Raw genomic sequence first — 24,141 nt, 5'->3', positions numbered from 1 at the left:
GTGAAGAGATGCTTAAAGACTTAGTTAAATACGAAGCTAAGATTGAACAGCTGGAAAGCAGAATAAAAAATCAAGAAACTAATCCTGGAGCTGGCAACACAACCGGGGAACTAGAAAAGCTGCAAGCAAAGATACAAGAACAGGAGACAACTATAACAACACTAGAAGCAAAGCTGGCCAAAGATAAGTCCAATACCGATCCAGCTGCAGCGACTAGTTGTTTACCCTTTGGTAACTCTAGTGATATTCAAACGATACGTCTGCCAGGTGCGGAAGCCTTCCAGGTGCCCTGTGATTCAAGATTCGCTGGCAATGGGTGGACTGTAATTCAACGAAGGATGGATGGCTCTGTGAACTTCAATCGAAATTGGTATGATTATAAAAATGGCTTTGGGAGCTTGCTAGGTGAACTCTGGCTGGGGCTAGAGAAACTGCATCTGATGACAACGTTTCAGTCACACGAGCTCTACATAGAGTTAGAGGATTTCCAGAATGAAAAACAATATGCACGCTATAGCAATTTCAAAATTGGAAATGAGGCGCAATTTTATCAATTATTAAATTTGGGTGAATACACTGGAAATGCTGGAGACGCACTCCATGGAAAGACTGGTAGTGCTGAGAATATGCCATTCTCAACCCCAGAGCGGGACAATGATAATATTCCAAATAATAATTGTGCTGCAGCTTACTTGAGTGGTTGGTGGTTTAATGCATGTTCTTGGGGGTAATTATAAATGACTTAAAGAAATTATACAAATTGTTAAGTTATATTTATTTTTATAGTAACCTGAATGCAGTATATAGCCGTACATTCAAGCCGTACACTGGAACAAATAATTTTGAGTCAATCACATGGGATAAATGGCATTATAAACCACTGAAATTCGTGCAGATGATGATTAGACCTAACAACAATTAAATTAAAAATGTTTCTAAATAAATGTCAAATATCATTATTCAAGTGAATTCTCTACAAATAATAATATATAAACTTTTGCAAGTTGTAGCCTCAGATTAAAAAAGAATTACAATTGTCTGCTCTTTTTTATTTGGAAAAATTAATTATTGTTTCTGTTTGACACAGATTACGTATACTTGATAGGAAAAAGTAAACTTTGGCTTTAGCTTTCAATTTTTTTCAGGAGCAATGCATAAATCAAAGCAATTGAGAGATTACTAGGAACGCAGCCTAATATGATGAATATATATGTATTACTTATAGATAGCTTGAACACTGTTTGATATATTCTACAGATTAGGTGTGCGCATGTTGATGCCACAAATTACTTTAACACATGAATTTACTCAAATCGTCATAGCATGGCATAATGCTGATAATACTAAAAATATTAATGATAGCGAAAGATCATCTGACGTATACTTTCACCACATCAACTATATAAGCTTGGGGATCTTCAATATTTAAATTCAGTTCGTTTTTATAATTCAACATGAATATATTAAAGTGTTTCTTATCTTTTGTGTTTTTGCTGCTTTATGTGGAATTTAATTCGGCAACTGAAGTGGTAAGAAAGTGAACTATTTATTTATTTTAAACTTATGTTTGTGCTATTCATAGGATTATAAAAATCAAAGGGAAGACATCCAGAAAGAATTAGTTGAACATCAAGCTAAGATTGAACTGATGGAAAGCACAATAAACAATCTGCAAGCAAATCCTGGAGCTTTGAGAGAATGCGCTTCTCTATCTGGCTCTACAGAAGGGGAGCTTGAAAGGGTTCTAACTAAAATTCATAAACTGAAGACAACTATCACAACAATTAAATTTACGAATAATATCGATTGCAAAAAACAAATGTGGATCAATCCAACTAATCAGACTAGGTGTGAACCTTTTGGTGTTGATATTCAAACGTTACGTGTACCAGGTGCGGAAGCCTTCCAAGTGCCCTGTGATTCAAAGTTCGCTGGCCCGGGATGGGCTGTCATTCAACGCAGAGTGGATGACTCTGTGAGCTTTAATCGAACCTGGGAGGAGTACGGAAATGGATTTGGGGACCTGCGTGGTAACTTTTGGCTCGGCCTGGAGAGGCTGCACATGATGACGAAGCTTCGGCCACACGAGCTCTACATACAGCTGGAGGATTTCAAGAACGAAAAACGATATGCCCACTATATTAATTTCTCAGTCGGGAATGAAGCGCAATCTTACAAACTATTAAGTGTGGGTAAATATACTGGAAATGCTGGAAACGCACTCGATAGCGGAGATGGACAGGGAGGTGACGCTAAGAATATGAAATTCTCAACCCCAGACCAGGATAATGATAGAGTTTATGAAAATTGTGCTGCTATGTTTGAGAGTGGTTGGTGGTTTAATAGATGTACTTGGTGGTAAGTATAAATGATTTTAAATAATTATATAAACTGCTAAATTATATTTATTTCTATAGCAACCTTAATGGAGTTTATGTGGACACTAAAACTGATGAATACCATTATAAATCAATCAAATGGGGGGAATGGCATAATAAACCACTGAAATTCGTGCAGATGATGATAAGACGCACGAACAAATAAATAAAAATGTTTCTAAATAAATGTCAAATATAATAATGCAAATGAAATAAATAAACTTTTGCAAGTTGTAGCTTCAGATTAAAAAATAATATCAATTGTCTGCTGGTTTTTATTTTAGGACAGTTCTTGGTTCAGATTTATTGTTGTTCGTCATTGTTTACATATACTTGATATGAATAAGTATATTTTGGCTATAGCTTTCCGAATGAATAAATTAAAACAATTGACGCTGCTAAATGTGAAGAGTGTTTATAATATTCATAGATTGCTTGAGCATTGTTTCATATATATTATTCATTCATTTGAATCGTCATAGCATCCGTATTATGCTGATAATACGATTATGTTTTGATTTAGATAAAAATATGAATGCGTGTCAAAGATCAATTGATAAGCTTCAGGACTGAATTTATTATAAGCTGCGCTCTAGAAATTCAACATGAACATTTCGTATTCTGTGTTATCAGCTAAACATATATGCAGCCCAATTCGGCAACTGATATTATGGTAGGTCATGTGCAAAAAAATTATTTAAATATATAATAGAAAAGAATAAAAAAGCGTTGACTAGGCTCAATTTTATTTTAAATTCATAGTAAAAAATAAACAAAGAAAATGCAACATTTATACTTTGCGTGATTTGAAGCTGCAGCACTTTAAAATAAAACTAAAAATTTTTATGCGGATTTAGTTGTAATTATTAATTGTAAAAGTTGTTGATGCTTCAAAGTTGCTTTATAATAAAGGATACCGCATTTGTACATTTGAAGAGAATATGAAATTCTCAACTCCAGATCGTGATAATGATAAATATGTTGAGCATTGCGCTGAATCTTTCGGTTTAAGATTTTGGTACGACACGTGCTGAATTGAGTATGAATTTAATATTGTATTTAATGGCTTAAGATAACAAATATTTTGTTTTCTAATTTCAGTTTTGATAGCTATACCTATATGGACTATTAAAAAATTAATTAAGAAATTAAAAACTTTAAATTAAATAAAATTTATTAATTTCTCAATAAACTGCAATCTAGTAATATCACAAGCTCTATTGAAATTATTGCTATTTGTTGACTTAGGATATTGAAAATTATGTACATCGGTATAGATTGAATCTATTCAGTTGACCATTAGTGTATGCCAAAAACCAAAGCACACATAATGTTAATAAGACGATTCTAATTTCATTTTTAATTTTAATTTGCTGAAATTCTGACATGTTCTTGGCCCTCATAAAGTTGATACCGTTGGTGGTTTTCAAAATTTAAATGAAAGTTTAAGTTTGTTTCAAATATTCAATATGAATTTAGTTAAGTGTGTGCTGCTTTTTGTGAAATTTAATTTTGCTCAATTCTTTATTTAAATGAGCTTGCTGATCAAGGTTCAAGGTAGAGATCATTTTCTATTAAATCGCCTTAGCATACATATAATGCTGATAATACTAAAAATATTAATGATAGTGAAAGATCATCTGACGTGTACTTTCACCACATCAACTATCTAAGCTTGCTGATCTTCAATATTCCAATTTAGTTTCTTTTACTATTTAGCTCTTGAATAGTTCGTTTGATTAATTTTAATTCAACATGAATTTATTAAAGTGCATGTTATCAGTTATATTGTTGCTGCTTTATATGCGACCCAATTCGGCAACTGATGTTATGGTAGGTCAAGTGTTTTAATATTAAAAGCAAATCAATGCTATTTTTGCAGTCATGCACAGAGTGCAGGGAATCAAACGAGGAGTGCGGAACGTTTTGCTATAAAGTCGTGAAGCATTTATTCCAATATCTTCGTATATCCGCTGAAAAGAACGATCAATACGAAAAGCTACAGACAAAGCTGCAGCAAAGGGAAACCACAATAAAGAGTCTTGAAAGTAAAGCTAACGCAAATAAGGAAGCTTTAAGCAATTTCAGTGAAGACAAGTTAAAGACAGAAAAGGAAACCTTGAAGCTTCAAGCGACAATTCATGAACAGCAGCTCATTGTCAAAGAACTTGAATACAAGGAACTGCTCACCAATCACACCAAGCAACGGGAGCAAATTACCAACGTTGAGGCCCAAAAGGAGTCTTTAATGAAAAGTGAGCAACTTCAAACTAAAATAACTGAGCTACAAACTAAACTTAAAGTACAGCAAGAAGCTCTGAAGAAAAGCGATGAGCTAATAAGTGAAAAGGATAACCGCATTGCTGAAATTAAAGAGCAATTCGGCTACATGGAAACTACTCAAAGATGAGCTGACTAAACAAAAAGATCGAGCTGAAGCGACTAGTTGTGTAGCCTTTGGTAATTCAAATGATATTCAAACGATACGTGGGCCTGGTGCGGAAGGTGGTGGTCAAATATAATTATGGAATCGAAATATTAAAATTCAATTCAAATAAAAAGTAAACTTTGCAAGTTGTATTTCCAGAATACAATATTAATAATTGTAGTTCTTGCAAATATATTGTTTAGCAAATCTTACATATACTTGATAGGAAAATATATATTTTGGCTTTAGCTTTCAGCGTTTATAATTCAATCAAATCAATTTAGAGAGATTTTCACAGATGCTGCGAACGAGCTTAAGCTTAAAACAAATTGTTGGCGTAAATGAATTGACGGCTTAAATTCAATCAAAATGTAAGAGTAGCTGACATTGAGCTGTTGTTAAATAAACCTTGCGTCATAGCAAAAAGATTAAAGAAGATATTTAATAATACAGTCCACATATGTTCATATGTATGTTTAATCTTTGATCTGTGGCCTGTCTGTCAGAGCTGCCAATGGGCATGCAATTATCAAATTAATTAGCTAAGCTTATCTTAGAAGCGCAATTGCAATTGCCATGGGGTGCACTCAAGTTGATGTTGATATCTGAGACATGGATGAGAGCCAAGAGCTCTGGCAATTTATAAATCATGAAGCATAAGGCAATGGACAGTGCAGTGATCAGCGATCAGCATTGGAGCAGAGACAAGCTGACAGCTTGAGCTGCTAATGAATGATTGATGTGTGTGTGTGGCAAATACCAGTTCCAGTTCCAGTTCCAGTTTCAGTTCTTTGGATTGAGCACTGACCTTGCAATTTGCATTAATCAGCATTGATTGATCATTGCAAGCGAGCACTAAGTACGCGAATTTGATATTGCAAGCAGTCAGTCAGTCAGTCAGTTTGCCAGTCAGTCAGTCAGTCAGTCAGACTCTGCATGGCTGAGTGACTAATTAGCGCGACGATCGTTTGGGAGTCTGATTGATGGCACCGCGAAATTTAAGAAGGATGCCTACTCAGCCTCCAGCTGTCAAGTCATTGCGAAAAGGATTAGCACGCAGCTCAGAGCGATCGGATCAAATGGTGCCGCCATCGCAGCTTCCACATTATAATAAAGTTGACACTGACTGTTTGCGGCCCCATGATGATGGATCAGAGAATAATTCGCAGATATTTTTATTTTATTTTTTTTTCTGCTGTTTCGTCGACCCCCAGGGTACGTCACTCCGTCAACCCAACTCCAACTCCAAGCAAACACCAGGCCAGACCATATTCCATCAGCTGTCACAAAATATGTCACTGTCAAGTTCGCCAGAGATTTGCAAGATTCCAACTGCTGCTCCTCCAACTCTCTCTCTCTCTCTCTCTTTCTTTCTGCTGCTCTGTCTTCTTTTTTTTTTTTTTTGGTGAGATTGACAAGGGAACCCTGCTAATCCAATTTAATTTGAATGTCAGTTCGTCTGGAAGACAAGACACCAACTCCTTGGAATTAAGCACTTCTGATTCTCATTCTGATTCTCTTGATTCTGCCTTTCACTCTTTCTACTACTATTTTTGCTTTTGCCGGCGTTTTAAATTTGTCGGCATTCTCCCCGCCCCCTCTTCCCAGCTCCTCTTCCCCCACTGAACACATGTTCAACTTAATTTGGTTCACTGCATTTTGTGCGTCATTTAGTTTTGCTCTCCAAAGCATTTGATATGCCAAAAACAAAACAACGCGCAAAACCTAAAAATAAATTCAACAAAACAGTTGAGCAGTCAACAGAAGCTAAATACAAAGTTTGCTGCCCAACTGTATTATAGGAAATTCGATATTTGCTGTTTAGCGATCTGTAGTTTATAAGCACAGTAGTTTGAATTTTGTGTTTTTTTGCCAATTTCGGTAGCCAATGCACAAAGTTTAACGGAATTTCGAAATTTTCATATATTTGAATTTAAAGAAGAATTGTTAAATCTTGAAAAAAAAAATGTTAAAAGCAAAAGCTTACGTATATTTTTTTAATTAACTATAAGCCGTTTTAGTAATTTTTTTTAATTAAATAATGTCAAATGCATTGCATTTTTATTTAAATTAAATAAATATCTTATCAGTTTTTAATATTTTTTGCTATCATAATTGCCAATATCTTAGACTATTAATGATTCTTATTTATTTACTGACTGCTTGCTAGTATCTTCAATCAAACAATTTTTAAATTAGCGTGATGGTATTTTTTTTTATTTATTTTAAAAATCATAAGAAAAATGTTTTGCTAAGCTTGAAGATTAATAATATTTATTTAAAGTTGACTATGGAGTGTCGAATTTATTAAAAGTATTTATTTGTATAATATATTTTCAATATTTTTACAATATATTAGTATATACTAATAATCATTTTTTAAATTTGAATTATTATCAAGGCTTATTTAATACTAAGAGTTGTTATCAGAAAACATTTCTTTTGTCTTTGGTATTACTCAGATGCAACATTTGTTGCTGGGATTGGGAAAAGCTTAAAAAACAATCGGAACAAGCTTAATGTTAGTTTTTAAGAGTTGATTCAAGTTAGTGTGGATAAATTACTGAATGTTTGCATTATTATGTTTAAATTACAAGTCAAGACTTATTATATGTAAATAAAAGACTATGCAAAAATGAATGATCATACAGACAGCTGATGAGTATATTTTTTAAAGCTGTAGACGTCAGTTGATTATTACTTGACTGCTTAAAAAGTTAAGCCAGCTAACTTGTGCCTACAAGTGCAATTTATTAATATGCAAAGCGCTGCCTAATTTAAGCTTCAATGCCAGGCAACAATAAAATTGAAAATAAAACTGCACACAACTAATCACATTGTCACATGGCTGCTGCCAAAACTTCAGCAACGTCGATGGCTGTGAAACAAACTCATTACGCAAAGAGGAGAAGCGAACTGAGTCCAGCGCTTAAAAAGTGGCGCGATCATTATCAGCGCTTCCACCAAACTGCAAAACTGATAAAATATTTAAAAAAAAAGAGCAGCAGCAAAGCCAAAGCCAATACCAAGGCTCTTGCTGACAGGCTGCAAAAAAAAAAAAAGAGGAAAAATAAATATAAAAAGCAAAGGCAAAGTTGTTAAGTTTGGTTGGCTGGCAACGCGTTTGCGTTTTATTTAAAAATCGATCGCATCAAAAACAACAATGGAGAGCCCCACACAGCAGAGCTGGAGAAGGAGCAGGAGAGCCAAGTGATAGACAGACAGAAAACACAAGCCCAAATTCCAGAGCAGTGGCTACAATAAATTTCGTTAAATGCGCACGCGTGGCGACTCGCAACGAAGAACGTTGCAAGCAGCAGCAGCAGCAGCAGTCCAAGAGTAGCTACTAACTCAGTTACCAACTCGCTGTCTCACTCTCGCTGGGTCTGGGCATTTTCAACTGCTAACAAGCTGATGAGACATGAACGCGCGCGCTTACCAAATTCCAAGATGTCAACGCAAAATCACATTGTGCGCCATTATTTGCAATGACCCAAGGCAACGTAGCCCAACTGGAGCAGCAGCCAGCAGCTTGGAGGAGCTTCGTTGCCCTAATGCAATGCAGTGTTGTCGTGTCTCATAAGCTATAAACATAAATAAAGCCACCTATTGCCAGCAGCCCTCGGAACAGCAGCAGCAACAATCACAATACAACTTGAAGCCGCATCGTTCAATATTATGGATGGACAACGAACGGGTCCGTATTGGGGCATCAATGCTCTTTCACAATGCTCTGCGCTTTTCGAAAAATTGTTATCGCTATGCTGAGCCACAGATAAATCTGTCTTATGAGACTTCTTCTGACTTCCAATGCCATATGAAATATTGCAACACATTGTGGCAGAGCCAAAGTCAGAACTGAACTCAACTCAACTCAAGTCAACAAAGCAGACTTGATTGCCTCAGCTCTAGGCTCAAAGCCAGCAAAATATTTTACATTCATTTATTTATATATTTTAATAATGCTAAAATTATATACAAATTTGTATGCAATAAATTTGTTGTGCTTGGTAATATTTTTGTTTGGACTAGCACGAAAATTATTAAAAATAATTATGAGCATAATTTTTAAACAGTTAAATATATTTAAAAAAAAAAAATTTAATGTGTATAGTTAAAAATATATAAAAAAAGAATTAATTATTGCACGCACATTTATTTATTTTGATTAGCAACATTAATTTCAAAGTAATTTGAAATATAAAAATTAAAAACAAATCAAATTACATCTTAAACAAAAATAAAAAGTGCAAATTAATAGATTATGTAAAAATAGTAATTAAAATTGTATTGTGTATAATAATTAACAAACTGTCAAACATGTTTTGAAAATTTACAAATAATTAAAATGCTACAAACCTAAAGCCAATTACTAGCAATATGTGGAGATAATTCTAAAAGAATTGCAAGCATCTTAAAGTACTTTTAATTGTTGTACATATTTAAAATTGTTTCATTGCTTTTTTTGAATTTTAAAGTTTTTATACAAATTTTTATAGAAAATCAAAGCAATGCCCAACAAATTTTGACTAAATTTGCGCGCCCTAATCCACTTCCATGGGCACTACTTGCTCCTCATCCAGCTCCATTGGCTCTTGCTCCACCACAGTCTCGGGCATATCGATGGCTACGCTTAGAATCTGATCACCAGGCACAACGATATTGCCATTGTCAATGGGCAGCTCGCGATCCGGATGAAAAGTATCACAGTTGGCCAGTATCAGGTTCTTGTCCCGATCCGTGCAGCTGAAGACGCCAATGAGCGTCAGTTTGTTCTTCAGCGTAATGCGCATGAGTCGGCCCAACCATTTTTTCAATTCTTGTCGCCCAGCTGTGGGCGACTGCTCACCGGACTGTTGGGGCCCGTTGGTGAAGATAATGGGTGTGAATTTGGTTCTGACTTTGGCAGCGGCGGCGGCGGCTTCGGCGGCGGCTTCGGCGGCGACTGCTGCTTCTTTTATAGACATTATTGTTAATGTTTTTGTTTTTGAGGCTGTTTGGCTTTGTAAAAAGTTTCGAGCAGCTTGAAAAGATTTTCTGGGCTGCTGGGTTTGCTTTTCTGAATTTTCTTTTGTGAAAAAATATCATGCGTGGTTGGCTGGCTATTGGGACATATGCTAATGTCGTTGACAGCAGCAGCCGAGGATCTGTTTCAATATCTGCAGTTGCAAATCTGTTTACAATGCCAGAGAAAAGTGTCGCCATGCAGTCGTTGCCACATGCAACGCGTTGCAAGGCAACACAAATGCTTATACATGTTGTTCCAATGCCCGTCCGTCCGTCCGTCGCTTGATGACCACAACAAACTGAAAGGCGGCACAAGTCCGCAGTCGTCTGCGCAACAGTTCAAAGTTTTGAGGGCCCGCTGCCAATGCCAATCGTATCGGATCGTGGCCGCATACATATAAGGTAGCCCCAACCGTTCGGGCCAGAGCCAGCAATCCAGCCAGTCAGCCAGCCCCAGTTGCAATTGCGCTTGATCTGTGATCTTGGTTGCAAAGTTGCCAGTTTTTGCAACAGCGGCTGCCACATTGAAACAAAAGCATTCGGCACAGATCAAATTGGATATACATTGGACAATTGTCTTTGCCACAAGAGGTGTCTTCACTACCCGTTGCCATTTGCAACGTTGCAAGCAGAATCTGAATGCTTCAAAGCTAGACAAGCGGAAGTAAGTCGAGAAAATAAATAGACTTGTACCTCAAACTCTTATGGACTAAAGAACTAATCTTCTATTAATTTATATGTTTAATATATTTTTATTTTTGCAGCATGAATAATATTTTATATATTTTTTAAGACTTCAAATAATCTGTATTTAAAATAATATATTTTATTACAAATCTTCTTAATATAATTTTATTTGAGTTCTTATGTATAAAATATTTTAAATATTTTTTTTATACTCTTTTGTGTTAAAAAAATATTGCACAATTTAATATTAATTTATTATATAATTAAATTACTCAAATATATTATTGTATATATTTTTTATCTTTTTAATATAATTTTATTTGAGTTCATATGTATAAAATATCTTTTAATATAATTTTATTTGAGTTCATATGTGTAAAATATTTTAAATAATTTTTTTTATACTGTATAATATAATATAAACAAAACCTCAAATATTTACTATATTAAATTACTCAAATATAATAATTTTTATACTTTGATTAAAAAGTATTTTTTAATTTGTTACATTTGAACTTTATTCTTTCAAAAGTAGAGTATTTTATTTTTCAAAAATGTTTTATTACTTTTATACTTCAACAATTTTGTTATATATACTTTAAACTTCCTCAGAAATAATTTATTTTTACGTATATACTTATACTTGTTATTGATTTTTTTTATTTGATAGTAATTTGTGTTGCATTTATTTTCAATTGACGTATAAGCAAATAAGTCTAAAAATATTTAGTTAAGTGTATTTTTTTATTGGCAGCGCATTTACAATTCGTTTTTTAAACAAAATTGTTCGTTAATCTGAGAAAAAAGAAAAACTGAAAACACAACAACAGCTCCCGACATTGGCGATCGATCGCATTTGATATATTTGCTCCTCGAGCTGTGGCTCTGGCTTTGGCTCTGCAATGTGGTGCTATCGGTGCTGGTGGTGGTGGTGGTGGCGATGGCGTCGTCAGGCCTTCGTCATGCACTTTTTGCCGTTTTTGCTTTGTTGTCCATCCGCCATCCGTTGGCAGTTGCCAGTTGCGAGTTGCTGGTAGCTGCCGCTGAGTTGCAGTTGCAATTGCCGGCAGTTGCAGCAGAGCAGCAGCAGCAGCTACACCTTCGCAGTCGACGCCAACGTTGCTGTGTTTATGTCGTTTATGTGAAATATCAGCTGCTCATGTTGAGTATGTTTGCTGCCTTGTTGCGTCTGCCACTTTTTGTTGCACGCTGCCTGCTGCTGCTGCTGCTGCTGCTGTTGGCGTAACATTGCTTATTTTTCTTTCTCGTATATGCAACGTTTTGTTTATGGCTATGGCAGCCATTGGTCAACGCTTCGTTGCTGCCGCTGCTGCTGCTGCTGCTGCTGCTTGAATTTCAAATCTTTTGCATGTTCTCGTTGCCCCCACACTCTCAACAAAGATCTACCGGCAATAAAGTAAATTATTGCAAAACGTTCGCCTTCATTGCCTATGCATAGATATTTTGCATCAAATCTTTGGCATCGTTTTTGCACTCAATAAAATGTTAAATAAATATTGTTTGCTGTTGTAGGTCAACAGTTGCATGAGAAGCGCATAGAGAGGCGTTGCAATAAGATAATTCTTCTGGTTGTTGAGCGATATGCATATCAAGTAGAATAATATTAAATTGCTGCTAATGTAAGCGAATTAAATTATGTTTAAAATATATTAAAAAAATATATTAAAGTTTGTTGCGTATTTAAAATCTATTTACACTTTAACTTTTAGTGTACTATTATTATAAATATAATATTATTAAATTATAAATTATTTTTAGTACAATTATAGCTTGAAGGATTCCTTTATTTAAAATAAAAGCTAAAAATAAATATTATATAAATTAAAATAATGCTTAATATATTAAATAAAATATTAAAAAATAGTTTAAGTTTATTCCATATTTTTATACATCCAAAACTTAAACTTTGAATGAATTATTACTATAAATATATTTTTATTAAATTATAAATTATATTTAGCACAATTATAGCTTGATTGCTTACTTTATTTACAAATTTTATTATATAAATTAAATCAAACTTTTTTTAATCGAATGCTTACCAAATACGCTTGCTGTATATATTTAATTAATCTATTTCTAGCATAGTTTATGCATGACTAATACTTTGTGCTTATTTTGATGAATTCTCTACTGTTTTATTATAATTTCAGCACAATTTATGGCTCGTTTTAAAATGTAACAACAACAAACATTTTCGATGTCAGCGCATTTATTTTTGGTATTTGATTATTTATGGCGCGCGTCAAGTCCAAGCGAGAGTTCTCCACAATTTTAGACGCCCTTGCCGTCAGCGATAGATCAGTTGGTGAGTCTATATATACATATATATATTTATTGATAAACATCATGTGAGCTAGCTAATTGTTGTTTAGCATATGCCTCTTGTGTTTGTTGTTGCTTTTTGCTTGTGCTAATTTTATATTGTGTCTCATAATCAAATGTTTTTCGGTCAATCTCAAATTGTTGTATGCGCTATAAAACAAACATATGACAGCATCATAAATATTAAAAACTAAAATGTTGTTGCTATGTATTTGTTGTTAGGACAGACAAATGATGAAACTGTCGCCGGCAAGCCCCGAAAAAACGCCAAAATAGTGGGTGTTGCGTCGGCTTGATTGTGATTTACAGCTATTTTAATATTTTGTCGAATTTTGTATATATGCATTAAATGTGTTCCATACTTACATATACATATATGAACTGTGCCTTTCATGGCCCATCAGCGTGCTTCATCGGCATTAAATTATGCAGCAATCAAGCATTGAAAATCTTTAAATACATGCGCCAGCTAGCGCGCTCTCGCTTGCACACTCACTTGCGCTTCCTCTCTCACTTTCTTTGCTCGCTACTAATAAAGACATGCACTCTCTCTCTTATACTCAATTGCTCATGCTAAACTAATTTCAGCGCAAGCAAATGCAGTGAGCGCAGAGCAAAGAACAACAAAATACAGTTAGTCTGTAAATGTGTTGACAGTGGTGCGAGCTGCTAGAATTAATATGAAATTAAATACTCAGAGCGTAACAATACAAAATTTTGATAAGAAATTAAGAAGTATTGTTGTCTTTTGTAGTAAAAATTAAAAACAAAAGCTATGATTTAAGAATTAAAATCTTATAATTACATTACCTATTAAATAAATGCTCAATTTTTTATAACTAAGCCTAAAGACTTATTTGGACTACATTTTTTAACTTATAACTGTTATTTACGTTACCTGCTCAGTGAGTAATTTGGATTGAGTGTTCGCATTGTGTTTATATTTTTAATTGCCGTGTTTATAAGACTGCTAACCACTGTGCCTGCGCTTGCTTGAAAGCATTGAACTTGTCTGCTTGGCACTTGTAATCGCAGCGCAGCACACTGGTCCATAATTAATAATGTGCGTAGTAAAAATACAAAAATTTTTGTATTATATTTATAATATTGGAAAGCTTATCAGAATAATTAAATTTTAAGCTAAATATACTTTTAAATAATCATTCAACTCAACAAATTATTTAATTTATAATAATTGCAAGTCGAAGTGCCTTAGCTAATTGTGCACGATTAGTTGCAATTATGTTTATTAGTAACTAAGCAGTAGTAAGTTTAGTCTAGAATTAAATCTAGATTTTATATGATCAAATAAAAAAAGAAAATTATAAAAAGAAATTTTTTAGCTTTAAATAGTAAAACTATTTGAAAAATTGACTTAATATTGAGTCTTTCAAATTAACTATGGTGCAATTATTTATGAATTTGTATATTATCTTATATATTATTTGCCATAATTGACCACTGTGCGCAGCTTGCATACATTTGTCTTTCATTTGGGCAGACTTTGTACCACTGTTAGTGCTACAAGGGGGGGACAAGCTATTCGTCAGTGTGTCTGTGTGTGTGTTTTTTCATAATTTCCATTTGTATAACACTTGTTATTAATTGGCTGCCACACTGTCAACTGTGAGCAGCGTCAATGTCTGCGCGCCGACGACGATCTCCACATCTCCTAGCTGGAGAGATGACATACACTTGTCATTGAATGCAACAGCAGCAGCAGCCGAAGCAGCAGCAGCAGCAGCCAACGTTCTGTTGAGCAATTTGCATGTGTTGCAGTTGCTGATGATGTTGCCACTTCGCCGGGGCAACTTTATTTTGCTGTGCTTTGCATATTTGTGCAACGCAAAAAATTTGTCGCTTGGCTGCAATTAATAAAAAGTTGGCGCTCTTGTTGCCAGCGTTGTTGCATGTTGTTAATATTTTGTAAATTAATGTTCGATGCAGGAATGCGGACATACAACCGCGCACCACACACACACACACACACACAAACACACATGCATACATATATGTAAATGTCTAAGCGTAGTATGGCAGGGCCGCCCAGCAGTTTTTATTGAAGTATAACATAAAATTTGGCATTTGCCATTGCCATAAAATATTTCAACTCCCAAGTTTTTTTTCAGTTGAGCTCTTGGTGTCTGCATATCATAAATACTCAAGCAGAGATTGAGTTTTATGACTGATTTTGGTAGAGTAAGTTCAGATATATTACAACGCAATTAAATTAAATATATGCTCATAAATAAATCAATAAGAATGATATATAGAAAATAAATTTTAAAGCAAATAGACAATAGTTGAATAATGAAATAAAAATTAATTGAATATGTAAATAATAAATAAATAAAGCTTGCAATATAGATTAGTTAATATGTAAATATAGAAAATAATAAAAAAGTGTATGCCTAAGATTATGTTTTAGCAAAACAAAAAAAATATATAATTTAATACAAAAATATAAAATAAATAAATTTTCATTAAGTTTACGTTTTAATATGATAATAAATAAAAAAAAAAGTGAGTTTATTAAAATATAACGAAAATCATTTTAAAATGCTTTACACTTTGATTTAATAGATAAGTTCATAAATAAAATATAAATATTTTATAACTAAATAAATAGTTTAAAAATGGTAATATAATAAAAAAAAAGATACATAAGTAAATAAACCTTTCTTATAGTTTATGTTTGAATATACAAAAAAATACAAAAATAAAGAAGTGAGTTAAATAACTTTAATTCTTTAATTTCTTAGATTAAACAGTAAATTAATAATAAATATGTTACAACCAAATAAATAGTTGCAAAAAGCTTATGCTTAAATATGTAAATAAATAAATAAAGCATGGAATGCCATTTGTTTTCCTTTGAAAACCATTTCAAAATGCTCAGCACGCTAAGTTCACCTATTAATCTCATAGATTAGTCGATATGTTGCTTTAGTTTCGGCAGTCTCGTTGCCAATGGCAGACATCTGTCTATCCCAGCCCAGAGAGCATGTAAACTAGTTGCCAGAATGACAGCGAACATGCCAAGCATTTCCCACATACACATGTTTCCATTCTATTTTCATTTTCCAAAAGAAAAAGGCAAAAAAAAAAGTGTGAGCGAGGCGTTAAATAAATACTGTGCCAATTTAACATAATGATTTATTAGCTTATTTATTTGTGTTAAATATGTTAAAGATTTTTGCGCTCTTGAGCAACCAAAGCAAAGCAAAGCAGCGCGATCTGTAGTACAGTCAAGCCACCCACACGCGACGCACAAATCCGAAAAGTGTCAAGAGGGTCGTGGATGCCACTGACTGCGGCACATTTGTCCAATTTACGATTGCGTGGAAAGAGATATTGATGAGAGCGTTATACCCCGAAAAACGCAGATCAGCTGCTGCTGCTCTAAGTGCAACTCGCTTGTCGCCTTCACAAAATGCGGAAATTCAAATGCGTGGGCAGCCAAAATTTAAGCAGGCGGCTGCTGCTGCTGCTGCTGCTGCTGCTTTTGGGCTGGCCTGGGGAAGTGGGTGCTGCAGAGTTATGTTAATTGTTGACACGTCAATTTGAATCACGACTTACACTTGTCTACCCAATGGCACTCGCTGCAAAATTATTTACGATACTACGGGTGAATATCGCAATTATCATTTTTTATTATGATTTAATGGCGTGCAACAAAAAGAAATCCGCCTCAGCTTTATTTTCCTTCGATATATGTATATAATTTTTATTAATTTTCACGCATCATTGGCAAATATTTTATGATGATGGAAGCGTTCTTTTCACTCGCCCCATAATTGTTGTCGCTAAGAACAACAACTTAATTAATTTGGCTAAATGATTTCGCTTAATGGCTACAGCATGTTTAATGGGATTTTCGGCGCTTTTGTCAACGCTAAATGCGCGGAAAGCAGCAACGAAGATCAACGCGTATCTGTATCTCTATATCCAATGGGAATGACTAATATTAGCGTAGAAATATTTCATATTCAAATATGAATGCGAGTCATTAATTTATAATAGACAATTTGTATAGAGAAAAAACTAATTAGTTATTTTTAAAATCATTTTTATATCTCAATGATTGTTGTTTTTGATTGACGAACAGCCTTCTAAATTTTGAATTTAATTTAATTCTTTGCGATTCTCAAACTTTAAGCTACGTATTTTATTATAATATAAATGTAAGTAAATAAAAAATGTAAAATTGTATAAAAGAAACTTATTAGCTCTTGCTAAATATTTCTTTTATTTTTTTTTCAATTTAATTGCTTTGAATGATGAGCAGTCTTCTTTCGATTCTCAAACATTAAGCTAAGCATAGATTGAAATTTATTAAAAATTGGTTAAGAGTCTGGCAACAATGTGTAATATATAATTTGTATAAAAGCTAATTTTAAATAATTGTATCAATCCTTAAACTAATAAATCTCGACTAGAGATTTAATTTTATTCAAATACAGATAACAATTTTGCAATAACTTCAAATAGATATTTTAAATTATATATTTTTGAATAAATTTGTATCTATATTGAATTTACGCAGTTGTTGCATTAATTAAATGTATACTTTGTTTTAATTGTTTAGCTGCCTTCTTTGCGATTCTCAAACATTAAGCTACGCATAGAGAGCCATTTATTGAAAAATGGATAAGAGTCTTACAATAGTTTGTAAACAATAATTTGCATAAAAGCTTTTGTTAAAAAATTTTTTAAAATATTTTATTACCATTTAATATTTGCATTTTGCTTTTGATTGATAAGCAGCCTTTGTGATTATCAATTCTTAAAATATAGATAGCATTTTATTCAAATATAGATAACAGTCTTTCAATAATCTAAAGTAGGTATTTATTTAATTATTTAATTTAATTTTTACAGCCTTGTTTAGATTGCTAAGCTAACATCTTTGCCCTTCTCACACATTGTGCTAAAAAAATTTTGCTTATATAATTTTATTAAAATACATGTTAGATGGCAGTCTTGCAATAATTTATAATAAATATATTTAATTTGCATATATTTTATACAATATTTTTTAATATATTTTTTTTATTAGATGTCCTTTGCTTTATTGCTAAGCTGCCTTCTTTGCGATTCTCAAACTTTAAGCTAATCAATTATTTCTACTAATTAAATAACCATCATTCCTCTATTTTATTTGCTCTAGCCTGCAGTATAAAACAAAAATATTGTCAAACTGACAACTGTCAAATAAATTCAGCTGCTAGCAAATGTTGCTAACTCATTAAACAAAACGGTCGAAACAGCAGCAACAACAACAAACACAAAAGTCGAACAAAAGTTGTCTCTAATTAGAAATAAATCGAAAATGTTTTGCAAACACACACACACACACATACATACACATGTGTGTGTATATTTTGATGTCAATGCTCAAAAGCCATTTGCCGTTAGAGTATTTTCTTTTTTTTTGTTTTTTTTTGGGGCTTTGCTGCATTTTTCAAAATATCAACTGTCAAATTTTTCGCAGGCAAATGTAACTCACATTTGCTATGACAGTTTGCCCAAGTCACACATGTGTGTGTTTGTGTGTGTGTGTGTGTGTGTGTGTGAGGGGGGCTGTGGGCATGGTCTAGATTGCCATTTGCCGCAGCGCACATCGTGCTGACAATTTTTTGACACACACACAAAAATTTCGTCTCGTTTTGTTTGCATTTTGGGTTATTGTTGTTGTTGTCTATTGTTTCTAAAATAGCAATTCGGGTTTGTCAACTCATGTTTTGATATGTGGGGTGGTGTCATTTAAAGGGCGTGGCACTTGTACATAATTACGCCTGACACTTTATGCAAGTCGCTCCACAGTTACTTAGGATACTGTTTTTTTTTCAGGGTTTAGCAGTTGTCAGTGAGGCAAATAATTATTTGGGAAAAGCAATTGCTTGCAGCTGTTGAAGTTGCAAGAACAGCAGGAGAGAGGGAGAGAGCGTAAAGTTAAGTTAAGGCAAAAAGAATCTTAAAGAAAGCTGCAAATTTAAAAAATGAATAGGAACATTTTAAAATGGTTTATATAATTATTCTATAGAATAAGCTAAAACATTTAGTAAGAAGTAAATTATATAAAATTTAAAATGCGTGCAGCTTAGTTAAAATAAAGACTTTAATTAAATTTATAGAAATTATACAAAAGCTGAACATTTCAGCTCTTAAAGTTTTAGCTACGCTTCATAATTCGATAATATTAAATAGTAAAAGAAAAATAATTGAATGGCAAAAAGTTATTAAAACATTTTATAAAACTTGCAGCTTAGTTGAAAATTATTAATAAAAATTATACAAAAAAGCAAAGTAAACCTTTTTATATAATTTGTATATATGCAGTCGATCTGGCCAGTCGTAAAAATCAAATGCTAATGGCAAATACCAAGAGCCATTGTAAATTGAACGATAGACAGATAGATAGAGCATACAAATAGAAGTTGCCTGGCTGGCTAGCTGGCCATCATTTCAAAATATCGTATCGTAAATTTTCAAGTTAACATCAAAATTGTGAAAATTATGTACAATTCCCCAGCAAACAGACAGAGAGAAAGAAAGAGAGAGAGAGAGAGAGAGAGAGCAGTCGAACATTCATAACCAAATTTATTGCAAATAAGAAAAATGCTTACCACACATACAGACAAAGATAGAGCGACAGACGCTGACCGAAGAGAGGAAGAGCAGAGAAGCGCAAAGCGAGTCAAGCAGTCTCGAATAGCAAAGGCAGGACACACAGGACACAGGACATTGGGCGAACAACAACAACAAAATATGGTAGGTTCCGTGGTCAGCAAAAATGTTGGCTAAAATAGATGAAAAGCAAATCATAAAAAACATAAATTCCATAGAAATGGAAAATAAAAAAAAGCAAACAGCTAAAAAAAAAGGAAAACACATGATGAAAGACAAACATGCGCCACAAGAATAAAGGACAGACACACTCGTCTGTGTGTGTGTTATGCGCACAAACTTTTAGTAAGCAGTGTTGGGTTGCCAGACTCTGTCTCTGGTTTTCATCAAAACAAACAACGCCTGGACCAAACACTTGATGAGCATAGCGAAAAGGCAAATCATATTCTAGTTGGATTATATCAAAAAGCGAAAAAAAAAATGCTGCAAGGGATGGCAAACTACTGCAGGGGCGTGGCTAATGCGTGGGAAAAGTTTTGCCAAGCTAAAAATAGGCAAAGAAAGATCTCGGATGAGTTCTTTATAAATATTACAACTGTAGCTTAAGCCTAAAGACAAGTTGGATTTGGAGTAAATAAGCCAAAATAATGAATTTCTTTCCATATTATTCAGTTGGAATAGCATTATTTTGCTTTTGTATATATCAGCTATCAGGCAAATTATAGCTAACGATATATATACTTATAGATATAACAACCTAAACTTATTTTAGCTTCACGTAAACTTAAAATTTTGTTGATATAAAATATAGAAAAACTTAAGCCCACAATACAATTTTGAAGCTAGAGCAAATATATGTAGATTAATAAAAATATGGAATAAATGTGCCATTATCTTGAGTTAGCATATATAGTTATATGATTAATGCGATTTGTTGCTAATGACAGCTTTGATAATGAAATATATAATTAATATTAAAACCTAAGCTAAGTTTATTATTCAAAAACATTTTGCAGCTATGGCAAATATAGCTCAACTGATTTCTTATTAAAATATAAATAAGATTAAACTTCCTTAAATATACTATAGTTCAAAACTTATGTCTGCTGATTCAAACTTAAGCGAACTTGGCTGCCAACAAATATTTTCACTTTTGTTTTTAGCTAAACGATTTATAGAATTAAATGAATTAAAGTCTGTGCTCAAAAATGATGTAATTATAATTATTTTATTTTTAATTATTAAAGCTTGTTTAATTTTGTTTACTTGTGTACAATAATATATTTAATAGAAAAGCGATTCCATCTTAGTTGATGTTTAGTTGTAAAAGCTGCAAACTTATTGTTGAGCTCATAGCAATAAATAAAGTAATAATATATATTTAATTTTAGAGCTGACAAAATATAGATTTACTTAAGTCTAGACTAGCCCATTGAGAGTTTTTTTTGCCGAAAAATAAATTGAGCAAAATGTTGGCGGGCTCTCGGGCTATTGACAAAGCGTCAGTTTCGCTTGTTGACCATCAAAATGCTGATGTTTGGCTCGTTTGCTTGACAGTCCACAGGACTTGGACACTTGCGCCAAGTGTTGTGTACTATTGCAACATAAAAGCAACAACAACAACAACAATGTCTGTCGCATATTTCATTTGTCCTAATGATAGCCACACAGCAAAATGTCTCCGCAAGTGCCAAAGGCAAAAACAAAAGTCGATTGTGGCTGGCGTGGGGTTGGTGGTTGGGTGGGTGGTTGGGCACATTGCGCACATAAAATGTGAAATTTATGCTTTGGCTTGCCTTTGTTTTTACTCAAATCGTACATAGATTATACAGAATTATGACGAGCGCGTGTCTATCCATCGAGCCAGGACAATGGACTTGAAGGTTCTCTGCAGCCATTATCCTTATCGCTCGCCCACTCTCCTCCCTCCCCCGGTTTCGCACTCGCTGTGTGTGCAAATAGTTTTCATAAATTAATTTTATTTCGTTTGTGTAGCCGCCGTCGTGGCTGCCATTGGAACTTGTACTTCAAGCTCTTGCCGCAGTTTCCATATTTCTTTCCTAATTGTCTCGCATGTTTCTTTTTTTTTTTTTTTGTTCCGTTGTTTTCCTCTCCGCTTGTTCGAAATTGACGTAAATTAGAGCACTTTGCGTCGATTTGCTCGACTCAAGCTCAATATTGGAAATGCATAAATATTTATGTATACAATTTATGTTATGCCTGCACACATAAGTATATTTCATATAAATTGCTCTAAATCGTTGTTTTTTGAGTTGTTTTAGTTAGACTAGTGCTTAAGTTAATCTATTAAAGCTGCTTGCATGGCAATTTATTCATTTATATTATATTTCGCATTAAAATATTTTTTTCTTTTCGAAAATTGAAAATTTTGAAATGCTTCATTTCGCTTGCAAAAATTTCTACAAATATTTTATTATTGAATTAAAATTCAGGCGCACATCTTATAGTTTAAAATACAATACAAAAGATTACAATTAATAAATACCCATTAAATATTAAAAAAATGTTTAACAGCTTAAATCAACAAATAATTAATTATAATTTTACAATTTTTAGTAAGAGCTTAAAATATAGTTTATAAACATACTAAAATATTATAATAAAATATTTATTAGCTTACATAAATAATAAGTAACGTTCCAGTTACTAAGCAATTAAATGCACTTTATAATTTTATGATCTGGCAGCCATCGCAGGTTTCGTTTTATTTAAATTGCAGCAATTTGAAAACATAATAGTTTGATTTTAAGATAGTCTTTCAAATACGTAAATTATTAAATAACTATTTAGTAAAAAGTAATGTATATAAATCCAAAATTTATTTAGCACCTCAATTGAATGTTTCTTTATTTATGAAACTTTATTACTTGATAAACAAATATTGGAATATGCAATAAATATTATTATTTATATTTCAAGTACGCATTTTTTATTTTAAGGCGTTCAATATATTTTAATTGGTGTTAAGTTCGCATTTTTTTTTTGAACGTTCAATGCATTTAATTTGATGTTAAAGTTAGCACAAAAAAATTTCTTTTAGTTTTTATTTGATAAAATTGGAATTTAATTTACATATTATATTTATTTTTATTGATTATAAAACCACAAATAATATCAATATAAAAAATATTAAATTTATAAAAAGCATTGAACAAAAATGTACAGGAATTAACAAAAATGCTTTGGCATTATCGAAAATTTAATTGTGCTTAATGTTTTTATAATTTGGAAGCCATTTAAGCTTTCTATCTAATTCAAATGCAGCACAGTGTGATTATATTATATTATATTTTTAGTTAGAGCTCATCATAATTTTCCTGAATTCCGCATTGTGAGTTTGTCCCATTGGCAACTGTTGCTGTCCGTCTTCATTTGGCGAGCACTAAGCGTAGATATTTTGGTTTTTAGCTGACAGGCAGATAATTTATGCCACCTTGATGTAATTGCGTTTTTCCTGCCGACGAGTCGACGTATCCAAAAATATCTTCCGCAAATGCGCTGCACCAATTATGAATAGAACAATTAATCTCTAATTATGGCTGAACATCTGTCATGTGAATTATTAGCGCAACATCAGAGAAAGAGAAAGAGAGAGAGAGAGAGCGACTGAAATGCAAATCAACGTGAAAGCCAAACAGACTGTCATTTATCCCCATGGCAATGTGCTGACGACCTCAGCAGATCAGCACGCCACTTCCCGCTGCCTGCCCTGCCCCCTTGCGCTCTTACTGCCGCCTGATCGGATTATGACGACGACGACGACGACGACGACGTCGGCGCTGTTGCAACTCATAAGTTGCACGTTTTGGCGCATTTGCAGACAAAATCTGTTGACGACACCAAAACAGATGCAGCCAAACAAGCCAAGTCGTGGGGACTCTCAACTGGCGTTGATTGCCGCCTGATCGCCACTTGATTTGGATTAAGTGCAAATTCATTAGATAATTTCGAGCTTGTCGCTCTGTGAGGCGCACAACCGCAGTCTGTGTCAATTAGTTTAGCAACTATGCTTTGATTAATGCCAGGAAGTTTACAGACATAAGTCGCACTCTAAGCTGCATTTAGCTGCAATATTGTTGCCAACTACATGACAAATATTCAAAGTAAATATGCGTATTAAACTTGAGCTTCGACTAAAGAGGAAATGTGATAAAGTCGGCCAAGTTGTTATTCAACTCATGAGTAAACATTTTAATTATTAAAACGAAGTACAAAACTAATAATTTGTTAACAATTTAAAGAGTATATAATTTTGTTTATTTATAAAATCAATACAATGCTAAAAGAATTGAATTACTTAGTAACAATTTTTAAATATTTTATACAGCACTTAAATATTATACAATAAATAAAGTTATGTTGCTAATTTAGCATCAAAAAATTAAACTATTGAATTATTATTTAGCTAAAATATTTAAATATATTTATACTAATTGTTAATTTATTTAAATTATATTGCATTAAAATAATTATAAACTCATTGAAATAATTTAGTTGTCTAAATTTAGTTTTCTATTATGGCATGCATGAGTCATAAATAAAAAATTACAACTAAATTATTTCAAAATAAAAATAATGTTAGTCTAAATTTAATTTTCTATTACATTATTTTCTCAACAACTGAATAGAAATAAATAAAATCTT

At 33.0% G+C, this 24,141-nt stretch overlaps 1 protein-coding gene across 1 annotated transcript; it reads right to left on the bottom strand.

Moving 5' to 3' along the window:
* Window positions 1-9,350: 9,350 nt before the first annotated feature.
* LOC117134836 (N-alpha-acetyltransferase 38-A, NatC auxiliary subunit-like) lies at window positions 9,351-11,749 on the bottom strand. The gene is made up of 2 exons (XM_033293949.1): window positions 11,600-11,749; window positions 9,351-9,659 (listed from the first exon to the last, which is right to left on the bottom strand). The coding sequence occupies exons 1-2, from the start codon at window positions 11,747-11,749 to the stop codon at window positions 9,351-9,353; spliced, it is 459 nt and encodes a 152-aa protein (XP_033149840.1).
* Between the last annotated feature and the right edge of the window lie 12,392 nt (window positions 11,750-24,141).

The sequence above is a fragment of the Drosophila busckii genome, chromosome 2L (assembly GCF_011750605.1).
Source record: "Drosophila busckii strain San Diego stock center, stock number 13000-0081.31 chromosome 2L, ASM1175060v1, whole genome shotgun sequence".
Lineage (NCBI taxonomy): Eukaryota > Metazoa > Arthropoda > Insecta > Diptera > Drosophilidae > Drosophila > Drosophila busckii.
Note: the sequence above shows the minus strand (reverse complement) of the source record. Positions and strands in the feature narration are given on the sequence as shown.